The sequence below is a fragment of the Lissotriton helveticus genome, chromosome 9, assembly GCF_964261635.1.
Source record: "Lissotriton helveticus chromosome 9, aLisHel1.1, whole genome shotgun sequence".
NCBI classification, from domain to species: domain Eukaryota; kingdom Metazoa; phylum Chordata; class Amphibia; order Caudata; family Salamandridae; genus Lissotriton; species Lissotriton helveticus.
In genome coordinates this window covers 416,820,335-416,840,778 of record NC_136070.1, presented here as the reverse complement: position 1 = coordinate 416,840,778, position 20,444 = coordinate 416,820,335, and the positions used below count along the sequence as shown (strand labels likewise).

Here is a 20,444-nt window from a genome sequence, read left to right as displayed (position 1 = left end):
AATCGTGAGCAAACAAAATACAAGAGGAGCAAGCGGTGCATTACAGGAGGAAAAAGGTGTTCAAGAGACTGAATGCACAGAGAGGAAACACAGGTCCCTACCCCCCTCCAGTACAGAGGGGAGCCCCAGCTTTTAGGACAGCCCCCATTCAACCTACGTGAAACCTACGTCTGAATTGGGACCCTCGGGGACCCCACACATTCTGCAGGGGCCCATCATTTTGCGTTACACCATTGTACATGTGATAGATGTACATGGCTGTTAAATGAGGAACTCAGAGACTTGCGTAGGTCCAATCTTGAATTTATTCTAGGAATAAATGTCAGGTAAAACACCCACGACCAGAGCCGTCCAGTCTTGAGGAAGCCAACGTCCAAAGTGACGTTCAAGGAATCCTCGAGACTGAACGTGGGGATTCTAGAACCACAGTGGAAATCTCTCGTGCTTGCAAGCACGAGAGAACAAGGAGGAACAAAGCATTCATGGATATATAACAATGGCTCATTGGAAATTAGTTATACGGTGAGTAGGTCTCCTGGCACCAGAGCCCTGGGGACCCACGCCCCCTCGCAACCCCCTCCACCCCCAAGACAACACCGGCTCAGACCCTCCTGGACACGCTGTGGGGCCACGCTGTGACCCTTCCTGCACACGCTAGTAATATACGGGTTCAACAGATCTTGGGTCATCCTGAGTCCTCGAGGGAGTGTGCACGTGACTGTACTCGCTGCTGTCCGAACAGAGTGATAGGTAATATTCAGCTGGCGGAGGTTAGAGAATGATGAAGGCCCAAGCAGCCCTGCCGTTGAAGAAGGGTGGAGTGGTCTCTCGGGGTAAATACTGTGAAAAGGACTAACAGGGCTTTTGGCCACCCCTTACCATCCACTGGGCTGCTGTCTTATCATTCATATTTTCTTTCAGCCCAATATTGTGTGGGGAAATGGGTCCCCACCCCCCCACTTCAACCATTGGCTAACTTCACTGTGCGTGACGTGAGGCCGTTCTGTCCTTTAACCAGGACACCCCAATCACAGATTATATCCTCTCAGTGCAGGTGCTTTAATGCCAATAAGCTATTTTTTTAACCCCAAAATATTTTTGCTTTAATCCAATCTTCTTTTTTAACATTTTTAATGTTGAAGGCTTAGGAGTACCCTCAACATCCAGTTTAAAAAAAACAAAAAACAGAAAACAAGCGTTGAACAAGTCAAAAGACTGCCAGCCAACACCAAACCAGTTGCTTTAACCAATGTTTTCTTTAAATTATGTCATTGCTGCCCAGAAGTTTGAAATGATTTGGTACACATTACTCCCCCACCCATCCTGAATTCTGAAAGCACATTCACTCTGTCACCCACATGAGCCGAGTCACAAACAAGACAAACACGGTCTGCCCTTGAGCATCTGTGAGCGAAGCCTTCCTTTGCCAACAGGCAGCGCTCAGAACTGGACTGTTTCACGATTATTGCTCTATTGTGAGCTTCTTGTCTAAGACAAGATGAATGTCGTCTGACACCGCATGAGCCTTACAGACAGTGTTAAGAATGTCGTCTTGTGGCCAAACAGGTTTCCCCGATGTCTATTTGTGTTGTCAATTTCACCCATATTCCAAAGCTTTAATGTCATTTTGCATCGTGTCAGGATAGGAGTGGAGGGGGTGGGGGGTGGGGTATTGGGGAGAGTCCTTAAAGGAAGCCTGCCTACCTGCCCGTCAGTGCCCGCAATGGTGCACTCAGCCTCAGGGCAGGGGGGCAGGGCGCAGGCAGCATTGGTCATTGGTGGCAGGTGGTATAGAAATATCCCTCGTTTTAGCACCGCAGGGCTGGGCTCAAGCCAGGCTGTAGTGGAGAGCCTCAGCCTGGATGTCGATGCGAGATAGAGGGGAGGGGGGGACAGTGGGGGGGGGGGGCGAACGAGTACCGGTCCATGAAGTGGTCAGACTATTCTATAGGGTACAGACGGTCAATCTTAGTATTCCCTTAGTTTGTAATGAGCAGGTTTAGAATGGAGACTCTGACTTTTGTTTGATGATTGGTAGTTGTACCTAATTGAGTAAGACTGAGGAAAAGGTATTGCTTGCACTTTTGTTCTGAGTGTGAAGGTTTGGACTCAGCTAGAAGCATGTTATTGATAAGAGTGCGCTTACGTCTTGTTCCACAAATACTTTGTTGTCACAAAATTATTAAGAGATTAAATATGTTTTAATAGAATCAATGTTAATAATTTTAATTTAGATCAAAGGACATTGGAAGATAGAAAGATTATATAAATTTCAGATAATGATATGCATTTTATGGAATTATTGTGCATTGCCGCAAACCCACAGTTGCATTTACTTTTCAAAGAACCCCCTGAGCCTGTGCGTCCATCCATATGTATGGAATCGGATCATCCAACAGATGCACTGTTATAAGTTAGGACAAGAACTGGTGATGCAACGTAATACTGGCCCTTGAGTTAACATTCAAACTGAGAGAGAGGAGTGGAAAAGTGTTTTTTGTGTGATCAGTTAGTGCAAATTTAATCCATGCACAAGGGCCCCCCAGTTGAATTGCACCACGAGTGACGCAATCTTTTAAAGTGGCCTTTGCTGCAGGCACAGCCAGTGAATTTTTCACACACACGCCACCTCCTCTGGTTTCAGTTTCGTTTTTAGTAAAATGTCAGCCACTCGCTGTGATGTAAGGAGGAGTTTTTCAACTATCGTTGTGATCCATGTCTTTCAAAACGTAGTACTATATTGGTCTTCATATAGCTATTTCTATTACACTTTGCGAGTCCTATAGCACTTTTCTGCAATATTTCAATAGTGCTGCATACCCCTGACATGGTCATGAACCGCTCCTATTTCTATTGGATTCCTGGTGTCCTTGGAGTGCATTGTTGGAAGGTGTTCGTACTTTGGCCTGTATAATACCTGTAGAGTAACACTCATGAGGGTAGACAGCGTGGTGGAAGCATAGTGCACCTAATATAGCTGTGTATAGGCATGGGTCTACCAGAGATTGTGGGAATAGATGGTGTCTGCATCAGGAAACCCACCTAAAATTGGGCAAACTTCCCCGGCATACTGATGGCAGGGATGCTGTAATGAATAGACCACCACCTATGATAGCCTGCCGGCAGACTAAGCCCAACCTTTAACTCCACGATCCAGTGTTACTTATAACGGCTGGATTGGTGACAGTGGCGTAACAAAGCCCCGCATCCCCTGCATGCAGTATGGCGGGTCGCTGGCCTGAAAGCTCTAGACTGGCACAGAGGTTGGGAGGGGGCCCCCTCCATGTCGTTTGCAGGGGGGCCCCCTCAAGTTTCGTTACGCCAAATAACTCCCCGGTGTGACAAGGGGACGCTTTTGAAAGTACAGTTAGTGAGGTAAGACACACAGCTCTAGTGAAGAGTACAGCATCGCCACTAGAGGTGCACTTCAGATGTCACGAGGTACCAACCAGTTCCTTGAGAGGAGGAGAGCATTTGGCATGACGTAAGATGATGGGGTCCCGATGCAGAATATCAGGGGGCCCCCAAGGCTTCCCTGTCTCATAGATATCCATTGGTGTTGGGCTGAATGGGGCCCCCATTGGAGGATTAGGGCTAGTGCTTAATTTGTACAAAAAATAAGTGCCAGGGCTCTGGTCAGGAGGCCACTGCAGCTCGCTCCACACATTGCCCCTGCTATGCTTCCAGTGATAGTATCAACACAACTGCTAACCCTCACTCTCCTACAAGTGTGACAATTCGGACTATTTCAGACCCCCAAAGGTATAATAATTGCTTTGGAGGCAGGTAATATGCATTTTTTTTATTAATATGACGTTAATGATTAACTGTTGTTGTGGTCATCTATAAATTAGCTTTGCAGCGCCACCTGTGGCAGGCTGTCACAAGCTCCGGTGCTGACAATTAAGTGCCGGTGCAGAGCACTGGAAACCACCGGCTCAAATTAAGCGCTGCCGCCCCCACCCCTCTGCACCGCAGGAGCTACAGGGGCCTGCGTTACGCCCCTGGGTGAGAGAAGCAACAGGGGCACGTGAGTGAGCACGTCCAGGTATGCCCACACTCACACATGGTGCACTGCTCTTTGGCACACTAGGCATGGGGCCCATGCTGTCTTGGAGAGAGGCGGCGTTTGATGGCACATTCCACTTGAATTTCATAGCGCCTCGGTGCTGATGGGTCCAAAGCTCCGCTGGACAGAGTTCATGGACTTGGGGGCTGTGCTGTGGGGGTCCCTGATGCCAATGCTATCGCCATCCTGAAAGATCTTCAATAAAGCCCACAAATGTCTTGGTAGATTTGGGGACACTGAGTGGCATCCCAGGTTAGCCAGCCACAACTTGGGTAACCCTGGCAAAACCCATGCCTCCTCTGGTGTCATGAAGGCAGCTGTAACAGAAGGGGCTCGTGCAGCACAGTTGACTTCCTGTAATTGTCAGGCTTTGCTCTTCCCATAACCACTCAGCAGCATACAAGGGTCTGCTCGAGGGCTAACGCTGGAACTATGATGGGGGGAGGGGGTGGGGCAACTTTGCCAAGTTAGCTGGGGTGGGGTGAAAAGTTGGACGATGTCACTCGCGTTATCCATGGCTTTTTGGTGAATTGCCGTCCATGACAGGACGACACCTGGGCTGAACTTAGCCTACACTTTCTTGATGAAGGGATCTTACTTCCAGATCCACGCATTTACAAAATGCTGAGTGTAACATGCTATGATAAAAAAACGTTTGGCAGGTGAGCTTCGAGAGTGGCCCGTTGCCTTGGTGTGCACATACATGCATGGCATCACAACACGTTTTGTACTTGGGGAAGGTCATGGACGTCATTTAGGGATCGCCAGGCGTTGCAGCTGCGACACCTGGCTTTCCCCTTGTGGCCCTTGGCACTGCCTTTGCGACCCCTGGCCTCAGCGGTGGCAAATCAGTGGCAGAAACCCAGGGCCAGCGCGTCTGGACGTCGGTTGGGGATCCACTCCTTGTTTTCTGTCAATTTGTTTATTACACTAATAAGGAATAATATTGCATTATTCATTATTAGTGTATTAATAATGGAGTTCAGTTAGCTGGGATATGGCATTCCTTTGGAGCTGAAGTAAGTACAAAAAATGCTTTTAAATATATGTTGGGTGCGGCTTTTGGTGCTAGTGTGTTTGTAAGTGTGACTGCGTGTATATGTGTAACTGTAAGTGCGTGTGCGAGTGAAAGTCAAAGGGTATGTGATGTCACTTCCGCTACCCCTGGAGTTCTGGTGAACTGACGTCAATGGTGAGGGCAGGGTGCATAAGCCAGTCTGTACATATTTGCCGCGTTTTCGCTGATCCAGCTTCTCCCCGGGTGGACGAAATAATTGCTTTCAAGTACGTGAAAACTATACAACCCCATTTCCTGTGATTGCATTTCAGAACATTTTGCCCCAGGTGAAATTTTAAACAAAATCTGGTTAATGTTTACTTTGACATCTCCGAGAATGCAAGCAACTAATACCAGCACGACTCTTGTTCAGTGGTGTAAGCAGGTCTCAGACAATACTTTCCAAAATACTGCTGACATGTAAACTGTGATATGTTAATGTTAGTTTTAAAAAGTGATTTGAGGTGTGAATGGGAAAAACATGGGTTTCCCCCTCGCCCTTTACGAGTCTCGGCATGTTCTTGGAGCGCACCTGCTGCAAATCACCTTTTCCTGTTCACATACCTGCCCACACAGACAGCAGTGTGCTCTGCCGCAGCTCACCCTGCCGGCCGCACTTGGGAGTGCAGTAGCGCTCGAGGGCCAGAGCAAAGCTATCCTGGGGGCACTCTCGTCGAACCCCATCAGTAGCCACTGCGGACAGTGGGCTGACTTAAGGACTCAAATAACACAGCCTCATACAGTATTCCAGTCTTTTTTTATTGTAAAAAATTAATATAAAACAAGTAATAAAGTCACATAAATATGGCGTTGCTGAGCACGTACAATCGATATGTCCAGTATTTAAAGACATCAGACGCGATTCTCTGGTCTTGCAACCCTTTCAAAATCGGTCGTCACAACAAAAACACCAGAAGTATCAATATGTGTATGCAACATCAACCGCCTTTGCTTTGCAATTTCCTTCACTTAAAAGAACACGTAGCAACTTATAGACTATAGGAAATCCTATAGAATATAATTAACACTTTTGTTAAACACATATTTAAACTTGTGCAATGGACTGAGCAGACAACACGGTATCTTACTTTTAAGTTATAAAACAGGTCACAAATCAACATGATTCGAATATCTGTGTCGCCACTTGCTAAACTGAACTCTTGCGCGTCTGTCCTGTGAGTACTTGTGTGAGCGCCGTTGAGTTTCCATTACTTCCAGAGGGTGCGATAACGTGGGCAGCTAAAACAGCACAGAGGCCCTGTGGCTGCTTGCGAACTACTTCTGGGATCATAGACAGTGGTGATCTGGGTGCAGCGACAGCCGAACACCTGGCGGACACAGTCAATAGTGCAGCTGATATGGAGGCAGTGACTGAGAGTGCAGCTATATGAGAATATCTGGTGAACATGGGCAGTAGTGCAGCCTCATCTGGATACCTGGAGGCCATGACTAAGAGTGCAGCTATAAGAATATTTGGTGAACATGGTCAGTAGTGCAGCTACTTCTGGATACCATGACTAAGAGTGCAGCTACGTGAGAATATCTGGTGAACATAGCCAGTAGTGCAGCAATATGAGAATATCTGGTGAACATGGCTAGTAGTGTAGCTATATGGGAATATCTGGTGAACATTGGCAGTAGTGTAGCTATATGGGAATATCTGGTGAGCATGGCTAGTAGTGTAGCTACTTCTTGATACCCGGAGGCCATGACTGAAAGTGCAGCTACCTAAGATTATATGGATTTCTTGAACAATAGTGCAGCTAGGACAGGGCGTCTTGGTTGATAGTGCAGCTACAAAAGCATATCTGGAGAATATGGTGAATCCTTCAGCTTCATTACCCGCAAGGCATGGCTGATAGTGCAACTACACATGAATGCATATCTAGATAACAGGCAATACTGCAGCTACTTCTGGATACCAGGAGAACACAATACTTGCTGCACCCACGTCCTAATATCTGGGAACAGTCAATAATGCAGTTACATTTGGATATCTGGACAGACAGGGTCAGTAGTGCAGCTCCCTCTAAATACACGCAAAGCATGCCAGAAGTGCAGCTACAGTGGAACAGTTTGGTCAGCAGTACTGGCACATCTGAATACTCTGGGAACATGAGTGCAGGTGCATTTGAAAACCAAGAGCAGATTACAAGAAATGCATTTACATGTTAATACCGGAAGGGGGTGGTCAATCGGTGCAGCCACATATATCTGCTTAGTGTTCAGAGTCTGTGGTAACTTTTGCAGCTGCAGTTGAAAACCGGGTGCATGCGTGACTCTTCATCTCAATGGCCGTGTAAGTTGGGCACGCAGTGCGGCTCAGTGATGTGTGCAGCAGCTACTTATTGCCACGGTTACGTGTGCAGACGTGAATGTGCAGCTATCTATGATTGGTGTGGTCATGTGCGCAATGACACCTGGCTCGTGGTCTCCCCTGCCAATGAACGCACCGCACCGTGCGGCTACCGCTGAATTCCGCAGCCGCTGTGCAGCTACACACGCATCAGGGGGTATTTGTGCCCCTACAAGTGGGTAGTGAATTGGTCCGCCCCCTCTGATTGGTGCCATCACTTCTGCAGCTAGAGCTGGATGGACGGGAAGCTCGTGCAGCCACTTCTGCACGGCGCGCTCATTGCATACTGCACGTGTGCTCCTAGACCTGCTGGTACTTTTATTTGTGCAGGTGCGAGTGGGTCACGCGCGCAGCTACTTCTGCATAGAGCGGTCACTGTCTCAGCTGCAGCCAGGCACCTGGGGAGGGTTTGGCGCTGATGTCAACAGGTGCGCACGTGCGGAGAGTGTACTGACTTGTGCGGCCGCACGTGCACATTCCTGCCGCCAGTAGTCACTTGCGTGTGGCCGAGGCAGTCACGTTCGCTTGGCTACACCTGGACGACCACCGAGCTGGAGTCCAGGCGCTGCGTTCTGTACTGCTCCAACCAGTAGCGGAGCTCGGAGATCTTGTAGCCGTCAGGACCCCGCCCCCCTTGGTACACCACCGTCCGCTCCTGGATGATGTAGAGGCGCTCGAAGTAGGCTCCGTAGGCGGCGTTGGAGGCATTGTCCATAGTGTCCACCACCAGCCGGCAGCCGGGCGCCTCCTGGAGCATGAGCTGTGCGGCGCGCAGGCGGTCCTGCAGGCACTGGTGCTGCGGGATCTGGTAGGGCGCATCCGAGCTGGCCCAGCCGTCCGAGGGGTGAGCCTCCTCGATGTAGACCAGCAGGAAGTCGGCCACGTCCAGGTACCGGGCGGCCAGGCGCTGGAAGGCCCGCAGGCGCGCCATGAACGGGGGTCAGGTGCAGCTGCCGAAGTTGAGCACCAGCGGCCGCTGGCCCTGCGAGTAGTCCAGGATGCGCGCCCGCCGCTGGCCGTCGGGCTGGATCACCTCGGTGTTGGGGGTCGGGCCGCCCAGGTGAGCTGCTTTGTGGAAGTCCAGCTGCTGGCCGTGCCACACGGCGCGCAGGGAGTCCAGGGTGAACATGCGGTTGGAGTCGGAGACGCAGAGCGGGGGGTCCTCGGGAAGCTCCCCGTCCTCGGGCACTGGCTCCTGGGTAGCCCGCATGAGCAGCCGGCGGAGGCACAGGAAGTCGAGCAGCCAGAGCATGATCGCGGTGAGCAGGAAACGTGGCAGCAGCAGGCAGCAGGCGCACACCTGCTTGAACGTTCGCAGGGCGAGGGGCGCCGAGGAGCAGGGCAGCAGCATTGCGAGGGGCTGCGGAGCCACTCCCCGGGGATCGCCTGCTCTGGGGGGCTCGGCACCTCCGATCACACCGGCACTCTCTCAGACCCATTTTCGATTCCCCCGATTTAAATAGAAAGGATGACTCCACCTCCGGCCGGGCCCGCCCCTTACTTCCCACTCTGTGCTCGGGGATTACCTTCTCCTCCACCCCAGTGACCTCAGAGTACGAGGGGAGAGTGGGAGTCAGAGCCCCGGGGACGGGAGGGACACGAGCTCTGCACGACCTGCTGCGATTCGTTGTGGAAAAGGAGGATGCAACTGGTGGGGGGAGCTGAGGTTACAGGGAGAATGATGCTACTCGCAGTACAAGGAAAGATGACACAGTGCGCCAGCCTGGGGCCGGGAGCGCAGCAGAGCAGGATGAGGTTAGGAGTCGCTTGCAACCAGCATCAGTGTGCAGGGATAGGGAGCCTTCTTGTCCCACTATAGAGCAGGGTGAGATCCGAAGCAGCGAGGCAGGCAGGGTTGCCGCTGTCAATGCACATCCTACGGCTAGCATAGTACAGGATGAGATGAGGAGCAGCGTGGTAACCAGCATCACTCACACCAGTGTTCAGGGATAGGGAACCTTCTTGTCCCACTATAGCGCAGGGTAAGATTCGAAGCAACGGGGCAGGCAGGGTTGCCTCTTTCAACGTACATCCTACCCCATGTCTATTAAATGATGGGATAAGGAGCTTCGGATAGGCATCGTCATGAAAGTACAGAAGGAGGCGATGGTTTGCTTGCTGCCACTGCAGAGCAGCGCGAGATCGGAAGCTGCCAGAAGGCATCCTCATTCGGGAGGAAACAACCTGCCTGTCCCGGGTGTAGCACGGACTGAGACGAGGTTTGAGCTACCCGAGAGGACAACATCGCCCCCATCAATGTACAGGAGGTGATAAGGTACCAGTCTCCGGTAAGGGGCAGGTTGGGGAAACAGGAGCTCGGGGATAATTATAGTCTCAATCACCTCTAACGATAGGGATGGGGGGGGGGGGGGGGTGCTGTGGGGAGCGGGTGTGGCGTAACCGACCAGAGTTGCCCACGTTGGAGCTGGGGAACCAACGTCGGCTCAACATCCTGTGAATCTGGGAAAAATCACTTAATTTCCCCATGCCTAGAAAATTAAATGTGTAATGTAAATGGTGCTCATGTAAAGCTCTCCAATACTTGGGGTCGAGTTCGCGCTATATAATTATTGACATAGATCAAAGTGAGACCAGGAGCCCGGAGTAGAGCCGCTGCACTTCTATAGATGTACAGGATGTGGAGACCAGGTGGCTGCCACGAGCAGGCATATCCCCCGATCTGGCATAGATAGGGCAGCACCTGTACACATGCACAATCGCTACTGAGCGGAATGAGACCCTGAACTCCGACAGGGGCTGCCTCGCTTCTGTCAGAGTACAGAAGGGGACCTGGGTGGTTCGGATCCAGAATGGGCGGTGCTTCGGTGCAGATCGGTATCAACTCTTTTCAGTGTAAAAGGGAGTATACAAGTGGGCGTGTAGAACCGGCCACTTCTATTATCAGAGACTCCGCGAGACGAGAGCAGGAAATCGCCCACGCATAAGAGGATAAAGTGCCCCTTAGGCGACAATAGAGGGCTTTGATATTATCAACTAGTATGAGAACCAGTGGGCTTGATGAGAACATTGCATGTGATGAGCCGATGCATGAGTTCAGAGTTTGTTAAAACGGCGATTTTAAATGTGTGCTTCGGATGAAAGGGGGCGAGGGTAAGTAAGTAGGACATACGGTGATCAGCTATAAGTGCGGAAAAAGATGCGATGCGAGAAGAGAGGCGAAAAGTTCTGTATCTATCAACAAAGTGCAACGGGAAATGAAGGGCTCCTAGGGACAAGGGGCCTCTGACCTCAGCACAGTTCCTGCTGGGATGTACAGATTGTAGTATCTGGACCTGACACCTCTAGTTTATTTCAGGCTGACTGGAGGGATCTGCGACCGTAGGTTCAGCTCAGGGTGAGAAGCGGGATTTCCACCCTTAACGACCCGGTTCAGTGTCCCTCGGGATTAGGTAGGGTCCTGAGGGGACAGTACGCTCTCTGGGCACCAGCGCAATGCCAGTTAAGCAGCTCTGCAGGAGAAGTGGCCTTTGCCGATTGCTGCTGTCAGCAGAGGGCGGGGCAAGACTGCACTTCCGAAGTACCGAGGACGGGATTGGCGGGTAGCCCCAGTCCAGGATGCGGTGAAATGACAGGTGCACTGCAGGCTCGCACCCCCGCGCGCTTTAGGCATACACACGGCCGGGTTACTGCTCCAGGGTGAAGCAGCGTGTGACGAGAAACCTATACACACTCTTGACGGGCCAGGCTAACCGCTCAGTGGGCTGGCTGTCTGGAGAAGACAAGTAGTAGGGAAGCCCGCGCCGCACACTGCTTGTCATACTCTGTGCACCTTCCCATTGAGCTCGACGGTGTTGTCTGTATACCCACAAGAGGCTCGTCTGCCCGTCCAGTGCCCTAGGCCGGCCCTACTCTCCAGCTTTGGTTGGGCCGCGGTTGGCTCTTCTTCCCCCAGTGGGCGGGATCAGGAAGCTCACTGGCTGAGGCTGCTGCCTTAAAGAGTTGCACACTGCCTGTTCCTGGAGTCGCCGCCTGTGAGTACGGAAGCGCGGCCGCCAGGGGGCGCTGCCGCCTGTCAGCTATGGACTCGATTGTCACTTCTAGGGGGCGGGGACACGGAGGAGCAGAAAGTCTCTTGCAAGCCGGGCGCACGCACAGTCCACCTCTTGAACTGTTGCTTTTCGGACACGTAACTCCTCTAACCTAAAACGCTTTTTCTTACGTCAACATACTTATATTTGACCATATACAGCGCCCCCTCTCTTGTCCAGGTTCACACTATAGAAATACAATATGCATGCATAAATGCGTACATAAGTTCACATTTTAACATAAACGATGATTTAGAATGCTGAAAACCGAACTATAGGAGTACCGGTATCTCAGAGCACCTGTTTCCTACTAGAAGTGCTGGTACCCCCCCCCCCCCCCCCAGGGCTTTAAGTGGGATAAAAAAAAAGTAGGAATTAGGGGGTCCCTGGACAGGGCGGAGCCTATATAATTAAAGGCATGGCTTAAACACATACACTCAAATTCTCATAGAGTGCCACCCTACCCACACGTTTGCACAGAATCACAATTGCAACAGGCATACCTGAACATTGTTTTGTGTGTTTTGCAGAGCGGCCAAAGATTGGATGACCACATTTTCTGAACACCTTTTTGCCCCAACAGGTACTGAGAGACACTCATGCTGTCTTCAGCCACAACTCAGTTGTGCCCCGTTACAAACGCCCGGACCCAATTCGAATTATGCACTAGACAAGAGTAATATACTGCTAAACAAAAAAGTAACATATCATCTTGGAAAAATGCAAAGCAAACACTCACAGGGAATGCGACATTAAGTAAAGCACGTGAAATATAAGCAGGAAGGACATGGATTACCTTAAAGTTTTTTGCACTGATTGTTCAGATCTCAATCAGTGTATTTCTCATGAAACTGTAAAGACATGAATGCAGGGCCGAAAGAAGCCCATTTCAAAGTTTTAAATTACTACAGGGCCTGAGACCGGAGGGACTCGCCCACTTAAAGCCCTGGGTACCCCCAAATTAAACATACTGCACCCTTGCTGAGAAATGGTAGTATTTTCCCTTTTGAATGAAATAGATGTAGGTACTTTGTGCCTGACCACGCAGGCCCCTTCTAAGCACTTAAAAGGACGATCTACCGTCAGCACTTCGTCCAACACCATAAGTTCTTATTCAATGTATGTGACAGGCTTGGATTGGCAAGGAGGGCAATCGGCCAAGGGCTGTTGGGCATGTTGCAGGGCCAGTTGGTGGGTCATTCTTTGGGTGGACTAAGCAGTCCAATCAGCCAGGGCCATCCCTATCTCTACTGCAAGAACACGCAACAAAAAGCTGCTATTACAGCCTATGCATGTATATACTGAGCCTGGCCCACCTCAGGCAAGCTGATTGTCAGAGGCAGAATGACAATGGACTGCTCCTTCTGTCACAGGTGTCCCTGACCCATGGCTCCCTTCAGGTGCCACAGAGGCCTAAAGGAGCTGCTGATGGGAAGCCATTAGCACTCACTTCACAGAGGACTGTGGTAGGGAGGAGGACTAGAAAATTAGGGAGATGTGTGGGGCTGGTTAGTGAGGGAGCTTCTCAGGTTATTTGTGTCCCTCTACCCTCACGGAAAGGGGAGGGGGACATACATTTGTCTCTGTTGTTCTCCTCGTTTTCCAGCCTTAGGCCGAGTTCACACTATATAAAACTACAAAGAAAATTATCGATTCTGGAATGTGGGTCACTTTTTTTGTGAGTGCCTGGACCTAATTAGGATTCCAATCCGACACTTTATGCGATGCCAGCAACCATTTGGAGGAAGCGATTTAGCTTCCTGCGATCACGAGGAATCTCACCCACTCCCACTACGCCTGTTTCCCGTCCCCACTCTGAAGAATATACTTTAAAAACACGCTGTTACACAGAAGAGAAGCACCAATTGGCGGCAAGAAGTTATTGGAATTATGGCTGAAGAAGAAGTGTAGGCAAGTTGGCTTGTTTTCAGGAAAGTGTTGCAAAATGCAACAGTAGCTGCTTCTGCACGAGTGACTATGTGCCCATTTTAGATATTTTCTTGCACCTCACGTGCGTTTTGTTTACCCACAGCCAGCACTGGTCGTGTTAAAAAACACACCCAGGCTGCGTTTCGGGGCTTCCCCGTGTTGATGATTGAAGGGAGTCAGTGCTAAAGGAACACCCAACTCTCACCCAACACTTTCTTTCTCACTATTGACTGTCTCGAAGCAACATCCGCTCGCTTTGTTTATGGCTGTTCAGTGAGCTACCATGAACCACAGTTTTTTTTTAAAATAACGCCACTTTAATATATCCGGTCGCAGAAAACCATAAGAACATTCTACAGAGAAAACACTTCATAATTATATAGACGCATGCGATGTTCTCTTCGGGTGATGGGAGAGCTCCTGTGACAATATATAGAACGAAATTCCCCTTCTTGCTATGGAACTTTGTATACCTTCTTGATTTTGGTTGTTATTGAGTTCTTGTACTTCTTGCTAAACTTGACAGCTCAACCAAAGCACCGCTAAACAAAATTCGCATGACATTTACTTCTACAGAAGTTTTCCTCACGGTGGTCTCGTTCTAAAATATAACATAGCCGCCCAAAGTCACAAGGACACCCAAAGACTAAACACTAGATAGAAGGCCAAATAACGTTACTTCAAAACACAAAAAACCTGCAAAGTTGGGCTATTTATTAGGCCAATGCATAGGGGCGACACAGTTTAGGGAGACAAACATGCTCGCTTGTCCACCCATCACACCGCATTGCACCTGCCACTTAGAGTGATGCCACCAGACCTTTGGTATTCTTAACATAACACTAGCACACCGTTGACATTTGAGCAATACTTTACTTTAATTTCCAGCTATGACCTTCACCGTCGGACTCTGTCAACAGAAATCCAGTAAAAATGCTTAGCAATGCAAAAAACAACCCAGTAACGATTGTACCACATCAACAAAGCAATAACATAAACACCCAAACCCAATGAATTCAAAGGCATCTACTGTGCCACTCAGCATTTCGCTGGCATAGATCAGACATACATGCACTGTATTTATAGTCAGACACGAAGTGAATTGAGTTTCATTTTTGAGAAAAGCAAGAAAGAATTGTGGTTTTTAAACATCAATTTATGACGAATAATTCAACACAAATGTGCATCTGTCAGGCTTGAAGCTAGTTCCCACGTTGTCGAGTTTGTTTGGAACTTAACCAAAGGAAGAATATGTCAGTCCTTAAATGTAACTTTAATCGAAGGAAAACTTTTCCAGAAACTTGTCCAGTGAAATAAAGTCGGCAGACTTCGCCTTTTCCAGATTCCTGCACGTTTTTTTCTAAAAAAAATGACGCGATTGATTTTATATTGAAACTATACGTTTCAATTGGTTGACATTTGACACATTGCCCAGAATCATGGCATATGAATATACACCAGGCCTCTTTCTAACTGCTTTTGACTAGTATTAAAGCTATGTTCCGAATGACTGATGCGATCTTCAAGTTCTTACATAACTAACCGAAACTCAAAACTCTTGCCCTTGTGATCATTTTTCAGTAGTGTCTCCGAACTTCACTTGATGTAGCGCTTTAAAGTTTTTTTGCACTGACTACCACATCGTAGGTCACACTGAGAGCTAGTTTTTCGGTAGTGAATCTGAACATCACTTGATGTAGCACATTGAAGGTGCACTAAAGCTTTTTGCACTGAACATCACATTGTAGGTCACACCGAGTTTTGCTAAGCAGGGGACTATGAATCAGTGCTTAAATGAAGGGGGATCCAGCTGGATCACAGCTATTATTGAGTCGGATGGGGATCCGTATGGTCCCAGTGAAATATGCTGAATTTGTCCAGGTGTAATTTGCCAATACCCGGACACATTCAGCATTTGATTTACACGCCTTGGGCACATGTAGCCCACTGTACTAGGGACTTATTAGTAAATTAAATATGCCAGTCAAGGACAAACCAAATTCCATTACATTTTAGACCCAGAGCACATGCGCCTTAGCACTGGTTAGCAGCAGAAACGTGCCCAGAGTCCTAAAACCAACAAAAAAGAATTCAACAAAAGAGGAGGAACAAGGCAAAAAGTCTGGGGTAACCTTGCAAAAAGAGTCATTTCCAACAGTCATTCCCAAGTATGTTGTAGTATTCACTTTCTCAGTTTTCAAAACTATAAAAAGATAATGATGGATGGATTTACAACCCCTTATCTATAAAAATATCAAATTTCCTCTTGAAGTCGATGAACTTTGATTTTTGCAGTGGGGGCTGTAGAGAGGGACATACCTAACAGCTTTTATTGCGGTTCATTTTTGATAAGGGTTGGGTTCTCCGTTAGCTAAGCTTTTCATGGATTGCAGCATTCATTAGGTTGCAAATGGTATGCTCCACAATTCCTTTACTCACAGTAATGGTATCATGCAGAAATCTGGGTGAAAATCACAACGTTTTAACGTCTACCAGATAAAAAGTAATGTTCACCTTCCAGAGCAGAGAGAACAACTGCATCGTCTACCAGATAAAAATAGATGTTCACCTTCCAGAGCAGAGAGAACTACTGCATCGTTAAACATTATTTGAGTTCTTCAATGCTGCCTAATAACCTGGAGCAAATGCACCGTAGACTCCTCAGTGTGTCATTGAAATAATGAGTTTGCAAAATATATGTGCAGCTGAAACTATACCGCTACTGTGAATAATATGGGTTACAGAGGACCGAACTTCTCAAAATTCGTGTTTCAGATCATTTTTGGCCATATGTGAACACAGAGGAGCCAAACGAGGATTTTTTTTATAGCAAGGTGTTTTAGGCTTTGTGAATTGTTTTTAATTTCAGAATTTGTTTCTTAGAGGAGGGTAATAGCAATGAATCACAATACAGGCATGCCATGCCATGTGATTTATGCGGGGTGACACGTTTAGTGTATTGGTACTATAGAGACATGGGTACAACATGTAAACATTTGGTAATTATATAATTGCATAATGACAGAATATGAACATTGACTTATTGTATTGCTGTTGGTACATGATAGTTGTAATATAAAAGGTGAGGATGTAGAGAGAGAGTAGAGAGAGATGAGTAGAGTGGGGCCACAGAAGAACTGAAAGTAGATGTGCAAGGGGGGGGGGGGTTGCTAATGGTGTTGGACATAACATGCATGGTCAATTTATAGAGGATTGATATGTCATGCATTGGACCTCCTTAAAGGTGGTTTTGATTTCTGCAGGTAGAAGATCTAGCCTGTTCCATAATCGATTGGAGATGCTGATATTAAAGTTTCTATTGAGCATAATGTTATCAGTGCTTCTCATAAAACATACCCAACCCCACCATGTATGGTAGGATAGGTTCTTGGTATTTTTCCATTTACTAAGATGATTTTAATACCAATCATTAATAAAAGGTCTAGAAAGGAGAGGTCCCACTATTTAAGTTTGATTAAGGGGTCCATGTGCTACAGATTTAAGATTACATTGTTGCTGTTTAGAATAATTTTGGACTGAAAAATTTAATTTATAGTTTGTTTGATTTTAGTCGCTAGGAGTGGGTGTTCTCGTAGTAGGTGGACATGTGTTCCAAGTTTGCCGAGTGTTCTGAGTAGCTCCAAAAGGCGGAAAAGTCTGATAGACCTACCTTAAGGAATTTTTCATGGGACCAAAAGCATTTATGAAGTACCCAGAATTTGCAATAATTTAATAAGGGTGAATGTTTGCGTTTTAGGGAGTTTGCCAACATGTAATTACATTTTTTGCAGTTGGGGGTATAAAAAGTTTCAGTTAAAACAACATTTTCCCCATTTATTTTTAATACATCTATGTTCCCTCCAACCTGCGCGCCTGGGCGGGCGCGCACACTGCCTTCACCAAGCGCTCAGAACTAATCTGAAAGCGCGCAGATTGCTTGAGAAATTAGGAAGGAGAGAGCCTGCCTTTTGTTAGTAGATCGTCTTTTGGAAAGACGATCAGTGTGAAAGGCAGTGTTGCTGAGAAAGAGCAATCAAACCTGCTGGGAAGGAGGTGTCGGACCCCTGTGGTGGTTGAAAGCTGTACAACATCCTGGGCGTGCAGAGCACAGAGGGGGGTGGGGTGAGGGTGATTTCTGCTCTTTACATGCCTTTAAGCTACTGCCGATCTGAATCATTAAAAACGTTAAACCACTGATTAAAAACACTGCCTTGGTTTAATGGGACTGAAACACGGAGCTAAAACTGTACATAAAACATTAATATGCATACTGCTTGGCCTGGGGTATCAGACTGCATTGTCGATGAACGGATAGGCTTGGTTCGCACAGGTTGGCATCAATTTTGCCTCAAGTCCTTACCGGTTAGTTTTTACAGACAGTGCCTGCATTTCCTGTGGTGTGGTTTGCCCAGACAGAAAATAAATATGTAGGAAACGAGTAAACGCTCGTATTCCAGGGGCTTTGTTTCCATGTGTAGACGTCAGCAGTGCCAGCGTCTGCAGGCTTACACAGCTTTGGTCAGCATAGTGTAACCCTCAGAACCGGGCTCCTATTCCCAAGCGGGAGTGTGTCATCCCTGTCTGGAGAGCGGGGCCTGCCGAGGGGACACCACTCTGGGGAATCTACTTTCTTACGGGAAACCCTGATCTATCTCACATGCAGGTTGCAGCTGTTATTCTTGCATTGTAGCGACTAGGGAGCAGGTTTGGTACTTCATTTTGTTGGTGATGGACATCTGCCCATAGAGCCCATGCGATATGTGCCACCTGTGGCATCAGTGTTTTCCACTCAGAGCCTTGTAATCCCACTTTCACCCTTTATATTTTTTCACAGCATTCAACATGCTGTTTTTTAATAGACCTTGATTGCCTGAAGGTATCAAAGAACTAAGGCCAACATAAGAGGCATGGATGTGGCGTCTATCGCTAATATACTCTGGTGCACGGCTGAATTATGCTTTCTCTGCTTCTCCTTCTGGCCTGTCACTTTCTTCCTAGATGTGTGTAGGGCCAATACATGCTGACATATGTTTGGCCTTGCTGCCATACCGTGCCTTTTTGGTTTTTTTTCATATTGACTTTAACAGAGATACAGCTTATTTTATTAATCAAGGCGTCACATCACATGAGCTTTTAAACAAAATAAAGATGAGGCGCTAAGGCAACGTGATGTGGAGTATGGCTGTCTGTCACTAGATAAAATGAATGCTGTTGACATAAAACCATTCTGTTATATAGGTTTGCAATAGTGTCTGTGTCGTCTGCAGTGTTATAACATTCACATCTACACCAGAATGAGGTGTGCATCTACAGCAGTCTGATACGTGCATCAGCAAAAGTAAAATATGTACTAATATAATGTAATAAACGACATAGAGCACACAATAGAAAAAGATGCATGGCAAAACTCCTGAAGGTACACAAGGAACGATGGCTGCTCCATTGATACTGTCCAATGTGCCACCAGTTTCTTCCTTTCCATTTAAGAATTTCAAATATCCAAGTTTGATAACATTTCCAACGTCACAGGCTACATCCTTTAGTTATTAGCAAGATGGAATTTCGTCCACAGGAGGTAATTCTCTTGCGACTTGTCACGAGAGGGCGCCATTGTACGACTGAACCTGTGCACCGAGCGGCGTGTAGCGAGCCAGATGCTGCAGCGGGAGCCAGCGGGAAGCCAAGCCGAGCCGAGCCGGGGCCGGAGCCGGATCCGGAGTAGGGGGCAGCAGGCGGAGGTACCGGGTTTGCCAGCCAGCCGGTCGATCGCCCACGAGCCCCCGAGACCGCAAGTGACCCGGTCTTGATTCAATGGCCAGTTAGAGCGGAAGGAGCAGGACTCAGGAGGTGAGACGGCGAGGCGGGCTATGAGAGGCGGACACCCGGCGTGACCAGCGCAGGGGAGGTGAGTCAGCTCACAGTCCTGCCCGCGGCTGACCGTGGTCACGCACTGCCTCTTCCCTGTCTCGTTCCTGCCTTTCCTCACGGTGCTTGTGACCTGACCGGACCTCTGGTGCGCCTCCCGCCAAGCCAAGCCTTAGGGAAGCTTTGGGAGCACGAGGGGTAGCACAGTGGGGGGCAGCTATTAGAGAGTTATCAGAGAGTGGTGCAAGGCTCATCACTCCTACTGACCTCGCCTGCCTGGCTGCCCCTGTGCACCCCGCCTCCCACAAACCCTTGCCTAACTGATCCCAACCAGTTTTAAACTACGTTGTTTGGGAGGCTGTGGATTACATTCCTGTCTACGAGGACCTTGAGCGGGAGCCCGGGACTGCGAGGACCAGCATTCTACCTACCATCCGCAGCTGGTGCCTCTTCCCGGGCGTGTCCCGCCCTCTCTCACCGCCTTTTCCCTGCTTGCGGGTGCCGCTCGCAGCAGGACTATTGTCATTGGCGTTTTCCTGCCCTGTCTGGTGTTCTTTTTAAAAAAACCCTGTTGCAGTTTTAAACTAATTTGTTTGGGAGGCTGTGGATTATATTCCTGACTACGAGGACCTTGAGCGGGAGCCCGGGACTGCGAGGACCAGCACTTTATCTACCATCCGCAGCTGGTGCCTCTTCCCGGGCGTGCCCCGCCCTCTCTCACGCCTCTTCATTGCTCGTGCCCCCCGCTTCGTAGGAGCCGCTCGCAGCAGGACTATTGACTCTGGCGTTTTCCTGCCCTGCCTGGTGCTCTTTTTAAAACCCTGTTGCAGTTTTAAACCACGTTGTTTGGGAGGCTGTGGATTATATTCCTGACTATGAGGACCTTGAGCGGGAGCCCGGGACTGCGAGGACCAGCACTTTATCTACCATCCGCAGCTGGTGCCTCTTCCCGGGCGTGCCCCGCCCTCTCTCACCGCCTCTTCATTGCTCGCGCCCCCCGCTTCGTGGGAGCCGCTCGCAGCAGGACTATTGACTCTGGCGTTTTCCTGCCCTGCCTGGTGCTCTTTTTAATACCCTGTTGCAGTTTTAAACCACGTTGTTTGGGAGGCTGTGGATTAT

At 48.6% G+C, this 20,444-nt stretch overlaps 1 protein-coding gene and 1 long non-coding RNA gene across 4 annotated transcripts in view; both read right to left on the bottom strand.

Moving 5' to 3' along the window:
* Window positions 1-20,444, bottom strand: part of LOC144782771 (uncharacterized) — a 1,022,691-nt gene that overhangs the window by 74,613 nt on the left and 927,634 nt on the right. The window lies entirely within an intron of this gene.
* On the bottom strand, window positions 5,867-8,921 carry DIO3 (iodothyronine deiodinase 3). The gene is made up of 2 exons (XM_078660189.1): window positions 6,626-8,921; window positions 5,867-6,549 (listed from the first exon to the last, which is right to left on the bottom strand). Exon 1 carries the CDS (start codon window positions 8,831-8,833, stop codon window positions 8,012-8,014), a length of 822 nt encoding a protein of 273 aa, XP_078516315.1. The 5' UTR covers window positions 8,834-8,921; the 3' UTR covers window positions 5,867-6,549; window positions 6,626-8,011.